The 8,462-nt window shown below is 53.3% G+C and overlaps 2 protein-coding genes across 4 annotated transcripts; one reads left to right on the top strand and one right to left on the bottom strand.

The window, feature by feature from the left end:
* On the top strand, window positions 1-3,612 carry GDF15 (growth differentiation factor 15). 3 transcript variants are annotated; one of them, XR_003045099.1, is made up of 4 exons: window positions 1-295; window positions 1,588-2,258; window positions 2,516-2,634; window positions 3,382-3,612. XR_003045099.1 is itself a non-coding variant. In XM_025043972.1 (3 exons), the coding sequence occupies exons 1-2, from the start codon at window positions 43-45 to the stop codon at window positions 2,220-2,222; spliced, it is 888 nt and encodes a 295-aa protein (XP_024899740.1). In that variant the 5' UTR covers window positions 1-42; the 3' UTR covers window positions 2,223-2,258; window positions 2,516-2,658. The 3 variants fall into 3 exon arrangements, 2 of the variants coding, with proteins under 2 accessions (XP_024899740.1, XP_006904367.1); XM_025043972.1 differs by lacking the exon at window positions 3,382-3,612 and having other exon boundaries at window positions 2,516-2,658; XM_006904305.3 differs by lacking the exons at window positions 2,516-2,634; window positions 3,382-3,612 and having other exon boundaries at window positions 1,588-2,500.
* Window positions 3,613-3,638: 26 nt separating this feature from the next.
* Window positions 3,639-6,517, bottom strand: LRRC25 (leucine rich repeat containing 25). Its single transcript, XM_025043964.1, has 2 exons — window positions 5,754-6,517; window positions 3,639-3,810 (listed from the first exon to the last, which is right to left on the bottom strand). The coding sequence occupies exons 1-2, from the start codon at window positions 6,515-6,517 to the stop codon at window positions 3,672-3,674; spliced, it is 903 nt and encodes a 300-aa protein (XP_024899732.1). The 3' UTR covers window positions 3,639-3,671.
* Window positions 6,518-8,462: the final 1,945 nt, after the last annotated feature.

Consider the following 8,462-nt stretch of genomic DNA (forward strand, 5'->3'; position numbering starts at 1 on the left):
AGAGAACCAGGAGCAGGGCTCTGGACATCGTGCTGCTCCGCGATGCTGCTGATGCTGCTGACGCTCTCATGGCTTCCATGGCTTCCGTCGGGAGGTGCCTTATCTCTGGCCCAGGAACACCTCCCGGCCCTCCCAAGACCCTCAGACATGCACTCCAGTGCGAATGTCTCCAGATTCCTGGAGCTGCGAAAACGCTATGAAGATTTGCTGACCAGACTTCGAGCAAACCATAGCTGGGAAGACTCGGACCCTGACCTCATCCCTGCCTCTCGAGTCCAGATACTAACCCCAAAGCGTAAGTGAAATCTCACCGCCCCCCCCCGACTCCCGCCCAGGTAGCTCCTATCATCTAACCACTGTTTCTGAGTCATAGAGCATGGCGCCGAGCCTCAGTTTCTCCATTTGTAAGCCAGGCAAGAACGGCCCCCCCGCCCCCTTGAGGCTGATGGGGGTGCTAGCGTCTTTGCTTGTGTCGGGGCAAGGCGAAGCTTAGCTAACGTGAGATACCTCCTTGGATAGCAGAAGGGGAAACTGAGGCAGAGAGAAGCCAGAAACTCTCCTGAAGGCTCTCAGAGCCTGGACAGCCCAGAGATGAGGTCGGGCAGGGGTCGCGGTACCTGTCCTTGTATGCAGTTGTGATGGTGGTGGGGCTGAGGGTGAGTGGGATCCAGGAGGAAGGATATAGGGGCAGGGCGGGGGATGGGAGGCCAGTAGGCGGTACTTAGCATTGTAGCATTAGACAAAACCGACCCAAGCTGGTTCTGAATCTGATGCAATCGTGCGACAAGGCACTGCTAAAGTCGTACATGACAGGTGCCTTGAAAGAGGGAGGGGAGTATTTTTTCACCCTCCACGGTGGCTCCAGGAGGTGGAGAGGGCAGAAGGAGTTCTGGGCTGGCTAGGAACTGGGAGGGGTTGGGGAGAGAGTGTCATGCAAGAGGGAGTGCTCTTATCCGTCCCTAATCCCAATGGTGCTGTGAGACTCCAGGTAAACCTCCTGCCCTCTCTGAGCCTAGCAAGCTGGCGGTGCTCATGCAGCAACTCAAACCCCAGTCCCCATAGTATCCCCAACACCTGTACCAGCCTGGGGGCATGGGAATCCCAGGCAGCCTGCCACCCTTCATTTCTCAGGAAACGGAGACCCAAGGAACTGAAAACACAATGGTTGGTTGTCGTATCCCCAACGCCAGGCTCTTATAGGTCTTCAGTAAAAATGTTTTTGACTGCCAGAAGGAGGAGGCAGAGTCAGCGTCTGAATCCCAATCTCTCTAATATCAGTTATTTACTCACTCCCGCAAGTGTTTTTTAAGCACCTACCGTGTACCAGGCACTGTGGTGACCAAGCAGACATAAATCCCTGCTGAAATTCTAATAGGGGAGATGAAATGATACACAACCAAATAAAATAGGGCAGTGCCTATTTTAGGCAGTCTGGAGGGTTTCAAGGAAAAAGTGGCTGGTAGAGAAAGGGGCTTGTGTAAAGGCCCTGAGGTGGGATCCAGCCTGGCCTGTGGGGATAAATGGGCACCCCCATGCCCGGCACACAGTAAGCCCATGGTGACTGGCCTTCTTCTCTCTCTCGCACAGTGAGACTTGGGCCAGGCGGCTACCTGCACCTGTACATCCCCAGGGCCAACCTGACTAGGGGGCTCCCTACAGCCTCCCGCCTACATCGGGCCCTGCTCAAGCACGAGTCGAGCTCGTGGGACATTACACGGCCGTTGCAGCGTCAGCTTGGCCTCGGAGTCTCCCGGGCGCCCCGACTCCGCCTGCAGCGGATGCCGCGGTCTGACCGGTTGCTGGCTGCATCACGTTCTGCAAACCTCCAGCTAGAGTTGCACTGGTTGCCACGCGCCGGCAGGGAGCGCCGAAGCGCGCATGCGCGCACTCGAGATGCCTGCCCGCTCGGAGAGGGGCGCTGCTGCCACCTGCAGAGCTTGCGCGTATCGCTCAAGGACTTGGGCTGGGCGGACTGGGTGATAGCGCCTCAAGAGCTGGACGTGCGCATGTGCAGCGGCGCGTGCCCAAGCCAGTTCCGGTCCGCTAACATGCATGCGCAGATGCTGATGCGCCTGCACCGTCTGAAGCCTGACGCCGTACGTGCGCCGTGCTGCGTCCCCTCCAGCTACCAGCCGGTGGTACTCATGCACCGGGATAGCGAGGGCCGTGTGTCGCTCACGCCGTATGACGACCTCGTGGCCAAGGACTGCCACTGCGTATGAGAGGCCCTTCGCCCTCACTAACGACACATGCGCAGTGTAGGTGTCCTCAGCCCTCGTCTGTCGAATGGGCTCGTGAGACCAGAAGTATCCTAGTCTAATCACTGCTGTCTGCCCCTTCCCGCCCAAACCACTGTATTTATAAGTGATATTTATTACTAATTTATTGGGGTTACAGGCGTGGGGACCTGAGGGTTGTGGAGGGTTGGTCTGATAGGATGTGCATTTATTTAAACTCTGGTAATAAAAATAAAGCTGTCTGGCCTGATTCTTGTGATCCTGTGATGTTCAAATAGAGCTGGAGACCTTGAGAAAAGCTCACCCCTCCCTGGCCTCAGTTCCCACAGGAGACCTGCTACAGGGGTGCGTGGAAGGATTCTGGGAATGGTCGACTGGGCGTTGTTGGAGTTGACAGGTAATTGGATGGTGCCACCAAAGGGCCTCGAGGGCAGCCTGGGACATCCCTTTGTCTCCATGCTTCTCTAGCTCCCTGTTACTCTGGGTCTCAGTCTCTATCATTCCTCAGCTCTCAGTACTCCTGTTTCTGGACGAGTTAAGATATCTCGGTATATTAGAGCTAAAACAGACTTAGAGACCAATTCTAACATCATGTTTTACAGATGGGTGAACTGAGGCCCAGAGAGTTAATGGTGGAGTCAGGACCTGGACCTGTGCCTCCTGACACCCTGGCCATATAGCTGCATCTGTATTAGGATGTTTAAGAGTGAGAAAAAGAGGAAGGGGGTGGCATTCTGGGCAAAAGGAATAGCACAGGCAAATGGATTAGGGAAATAAAGGCTCCAGAACAGAGGTGGGCTTGGTGGGGATAAGGCCCAGACCAGAAGGGCAGAGGGATGGGAGAGGGCAGTGAGGTGGGTAAGCTGGATCACAAAGGCCTCAAGGACCAGGCTGAGGATCTAGGGACAATGGAGAGCCATGGCAGGTATGTGAGCAGGGGAGAGGCTCGATTCATGAGTTACAAAGATCCCTTGGGGATTGGCATGGGCTTCCCTTGGGGGCTGAGTCTGGATGCCAAGCACCTGGGAAGGGGGCCTTAGAGGAACAGAAGGGAGAGACTTGGGGTGAGGAGAAATCTAGGAGTCTCAGAGACCTAGCCTTTAGAGTTCAGGAGATCCCCACTGAAAACAGCCCTCTCCTTCAGGCCAGCAGTCTAGTCATCCCTGCAGTTTTTATTGAGCACCGTCTGCACACCAACAGGAAGGTGACAACAGACTTCACACCTTGAACTTCCTGTGTCTGTGTTGGAGTCTCTCCTCTTCCTCTGCCAGCAGCCAAAGAAGCTGAAGAACAGAGCAGGAGGCTGAGGAGGGGGCTGCAAGGACAGTCCTTCCCTGTTCCCACTCCTCAGACTGTGAGACTGAGGCCAAGGGAGATCTGGAATGCCCCAAGTCACCTGGAAGGGGGCAGGCTGGAGTTCAGGCTGTTGCAGCCTCAGCGCCCAGGGATCACGTATTCCTCTTCGTCTGGTAGGGCCTGGCGCAGGGGCTCCAGGTTGCCATAGACAGACTGGGAGACCTGGCGGAGGTCCTTGTAATTCATGTAAAAGTCGCTGTCCTCCGAAGGGTGAGCCCTGTGGACAGACAGATGGGTAGAGAGGAGGACTCAGAGGGTGGGCACATCAGCTTTGACAGGCAAAGAAAGTTCAGGGTGACCTAGTCCACAACTAGTATTTGCATACGAGGAAATTGAAGCATAGGGCAATGTTCTCCCAGCCAGTGACTTTCTCTGTGGAAAGGAAGTCAGGGGCAGTGAGTCGGGAAAGATTCTGTGAATTCAGCATTGTTACACTGCAGTTTGAAGACCTTGAGCCATTGTAGCATTTTTTTTCTTCCTTAAAGTTGAGATGGTTGCCTGTTTTTTACATTAAAATCTAGACTTCAGTTTCCTCTTGAAAAGTTCGAAGCTCTGGTCACACCAGTCACCTGGACACAAGTGGCTAGAGCCAGTGTCTACCCCTTTAGATGGGAAATGGTTACACCACCGTCCCTCAAGCAGGGGACTTTGTGGCCTCAATATAAAAGTAAGTGTCTGAGCCTCAGTTTATGTATCCGTAGAACTGGTCTGAGAGGATGTTGCTTCTTAGGAATGTCTAGCTATGGTAGGCAAGACCCCCAGAGAAGAACTTTCCCGCCTCCAGAACATTCTAATCCCACCCTGAGTCCTCCTGTAACAAAGGCCATTTTGTAAAAATTGGTGGTTATGAAATAGTCATGGGGATGTAAAGTATAGCATAAGGAATATAGTCAATAATACAGTAATAACTATGTATAGTGTCAGAAGGGTACTAGATTTATTGAGGTGATCACTTTATAAGTTATATAACTGTCTAATCACTATGTTGTATGCCCAAAACTAATGTAATATTATATGTCAACTGTAATTAAAAAATTAAAAAATTATTTTCAAAAGCCACTTTTAGTAAATGGTATCTATCAGTCATTCACACTTTGGTATGAATTACTCCAAACACATTTTGTTGTGTGGGAATGGACAGGACTGGTAGTCAGGGTTTGTTTCCTGCCTCTGCTTCTGACTCACCATGTGACCTTGGGCAAGTCATTTCCCCTCCTCCCAGAGCTCACCTTACTGCAACTGTAAAATGTAGGGTGGGAACAACACATCCGATCCTAAATGTTTTTGGAAGCCACTGGCCCTGAGCCCTGGGAAACAGCAGGCAGAGGTGAGCATCAGAGCACAAGCTGCTTTAGCAAGACTAGTTCCTTCAAATCCCTACCGCAGGCCACTTCTGCTTTTAAGCTATATTTGCATCTGCTTTGTATATTCGTTCAGCTCTCAGCAATAGGCTCTCACTGTGGATCCCGCCACCAAACACAACCAGAACCCTGTTCCTTTCTGCTGAGGTCCTCCCAGCTCTTTCAGCCTCAGCTCTGATGTCTTGCCATCCCCAAACTCATTCACAGCAGACTCTGTTTTCTCTCCTGGCATTTGTTTCTGCTGGTGCCTCCCCCTGAAATTCCCTCCACTCCTCAGACAACCCGGAAAAGTTGAACCCATCTATCTGATCCCAGCCAGATCTAGAGGTGTCATTGGGGCTTTGTGAGGGAAGGGGGACACAGATGGCTTTCTTAGCATCTCCCATGTGTCTAAAGGAGATGGAGAGAGGGCTGTTCTCATTACACATAGACGGAAATGGAAGTTCAGAGACAGCTCTGAGTCACACGAGATCTGCACCCAAGCTACTGACCGCTACCACAAAGCCCCCACTCTGCCTGGAGCACTTGCCTCTTCCCTCCCTGTTCTTGGTGGCCAGAAACTGGGTTTGTAGGTCATGAAGTGAGAGCTTATTCCATCTACAGGTACTCACTTCATTCTTACCCCAACTCCATAAGGTGGAAACTGCTATTATTCCCATTTTACAGGTGAGGAAACTGAGGCCCGGAGAGGGGAAACTACTTGCTCAAGATCGCACAGCCTTCAAGGGGCAGAGCTGAGATTTGAACCCTACCCATCTGGCTCCAGAGTCTTTCAGGCAAATGTGTGTGGGTCACTCACCTGTGTTTGGCCCACTGGTGGCTGGCAGGTGGTTGGCCCATAAACACGTTCTCATAGTCAGGCGTGGGAGGTCTGGGTAGGGTAGCTGATGGTTGCTTAGGGCTACTGTACCTCAGCTGTTGGCTTGAGCTGGGATCATCCTGAACAGCCCACGTTTTGCCCAGGCCCCGGCAACTGCGTGCACATCGTGCCCGCAGTCTCCAGGCCAACAATGGGCCAGCAATGGCAAGCCCAAAAAGCAGGCTTCCACTGGCCGCCAGTGCCCCAATGGTTGTCAAGGCTAGGCCGGGGGAACAGCCAACTTCCAGGAAGGTGGAGAGGTTGTGCCAGGCGCCGGTGCCTGCGTCCAGGCACTGCAGAGGCAGTTGGCCAGAGCAGTTGTCCTGCCGGACCTTATGCCAGGAAGCTAAGACGCAGTGGCAGTCAGCCTTCAGATCAAGATCGCAGCGTTCTGCCAGTACTGTGTCCACAAGGTTCAGGGGATTGTTTGTCACATCCAGGATCTGCAGCTTCCCCAGGAGGGTGAAGAAGGACCACGGGAGCTCTCGGAGGCCATTCCCAGACAAGTCCAGGAGAAGCACGCTGCTAGCCTGCAGAGACGTGTTCCTGGGCAGGCTCAAGCCTTGACCACTGAAGTTCAAGCATGTGGCTGTAAACACCGTGGTCCAATCCACGTCCCCTGAGGACACGTTGCAGGACAATCCCTGGCTACCTGGATCCTGCAGCAGCAGCAGCAACAGCGCCCACGCTAGGGCGCCCCCCATTCAAGCAACCTAGGCAGAGACACAACAATCCAAGCCCTGACCTCAACCTGTGATCATCCCACCCTCACCATCTGGGTTTATTATTGCTTTTTTAAAAATAGGTCGGAACAACTCAGGCCACTTCTGGTAATAGGCAGCCCCTCACTTGTCGGCCCCTCGTTGCATGGCTCTGGCCTCAAGCTCAGTCTCCCCTCTGGGGAATGGATACATAACACTCGTGACTGCAGGGCTTGAAGGTTGAGGAGGATATCAGGCCCCAGCAGCCCCTCCTCCTTCTCCCAGATGAGCCCCTTGGGCTTGGCCCAGTACCCCAGCATTTCAGGCAGTCTCATTGGCAAAGACAGGACCATAGACAAATGAATGATTTTCCCTCAAAGGGCCCGACCCCCAAATTGCAAGCATCTGGAAGTCCTGGGCTATGGTGGGTGGAGTGGGAGCCGTTGAAAGGGGCCACCCCAGCTCTGATTTGCCACCCCTCCATAGACCCTAGTTCTAACCTCTGTCCCGCCTTTGAGGTCCCACAGAGACCCCTTTACCTGGGCAGTGCTGGAAGGCTTCCGTCTGGAGGGGCTGTGCGATGGTTCACCTGGACGCAGGACCACAGTGACCAGCACCTTTTCAGATCCCCTGTGGTCCCTGGTGCTCCTCAGAGTCTGCACCCAGAGATGCAGGGGAAGAGGAACTGGTGTCGGGTGGAGTACAGAGGGCAAAATGAAGAAGACACAGAGAAGACCCACCCCCCTGCAAGGCCTCCAGGCCCAGGATTCTCAGGGGGAAGGGCGACCCGCTTCCCTTTTGCTGGAACCCAGTTGACCTCCATTAACACCCTGACTGACTGCTACCTCATCAGCTCACTTCCTGGTCTAAGCTCAGTTGACTCCTGACCCATGCATTCATTTATTCATTCAACAAACATCACCCATGCTGGGCCTCAGCCCTGGCCAGGTTCTTAAGGAACACAAGTCTTGCGGGAGGACAGAGCTGGAGGTGGACACCCCCCTTCCCATGGAGTCAGGGCAGGGCTAGAGGAAAGGACAGGGTCCTGGAAGGCTTCCTGGGGAAGAGACATTAAAATTAGGGCTTCAACACATGATTAGAAGTTTGCTATGGATTCCTAAAACTCATCTTTCACTCTTCAAGCTCTTGACCTTCCCCACAGACTCGGAGATCTCTCTCAATGATGCATCCATGCCGGGGGATAGGGAAGGGGAGTTCCCTGGAGGACGGGACATTGAGTCTGGGGCTTGGAGGATGAGTCGCTATGGCATGCAGAAATGAATGCACTGCAGATTCCAGGCAGAAGGCACAACAGGAGCAAAGACCCTGCAGCTTCGGAAAGCATGGGCACTGGGATCAGGAGTAGAGTGGATGGAGTGGAGACGCTAAGAGGAGGAACAGGTAACATGGGGTGGGGGGGTGCTGCATGGTCCTCAAAGGCAGGCTAAGGACTGGGGCTTTATTCCCAGGACCGTGGGAACCCAAGGCAGATGTGTGAGCAGGGGAGGAGCACTGTGTCAAGAGATTCATCTAGAGTGAGCCTGGGGTCTGGAGGTGGGGAACCTGGGGACGAGACCATAGTCCCAGAGGGAGAGGCAGGCCCCAGTCAGACCTGAGTGATAATGACAAAAGTGGGATTGAGGAGGGAATGGGCAGGGGTGGGCTGGAAGAGGGTCTTGGCCTCATTGGAGTCCAGGCATCAGGCAGACTGGGTTCAATTCCATTCTAGCTCAACTCACTTTCCTCAGACTCCACTCCTTTCTATCTCCAAACTCAGAGGAATGTCAAAGGTTTTGAACCAAGACTTTGCAGAAAGGGCTGCAAATTGTTCTTCAACACACCCAAAGATATGAACTTCTAATAAGAAAATGCAAATCACAACAACTCTGAGATACTATTTGTTGGCAAAAATCCAAAAGTGTGATAACACCCTGTGCTGGCTGGGTTG

The sequence above is a fragment of the Pteropus alecto genome, unplaced genomic scaffold, assembly GCF_000325575.1.
Source record: "Pteropus alecto unplaced genomic scaffold, ASM32557v1 scaffold160, whole genome shotgun sequence".
NCBI classification, from domain to species: Eukaryota; Metazoa; Chordata; class Mammalia; order Chiroptera; family Pteropodidae; genus Pteropus; species Pteropus alecto.

Excerpts from the sequence above, each read along its gene's own strand:
- GDF15 (XM_025043972.1), top strand. The coding sequence starts at position 43 with ATGCTGCTGATGCTGCTGACGCTCTCATGGCTTCCATGGCTTCCGTCG. Across the intron at positions 296-1,587 it reads CCAGATACTAACCCCAAAGC|TGAGACTTGGGCCAGGCGGC; the intron begins GTAAGTGAAATC and ends TCTCTCGCACAG.
- LRRC25 (XM_025043964.1), bottom strand. The coding sequence starts at position 6,517 with ATGGGGGGCGCCCTAGCGTGGGCGCTGTTGCTGCTGCTGCTGCAGGAT. Across the intron at positions 3,811-5,753 it reads CACCAGTGGGCCAAACACAG|GGCTCACCCTTCGGAGGACA; the intron begins GTGAGTGACCCA and ends GTCTGTCCACAG.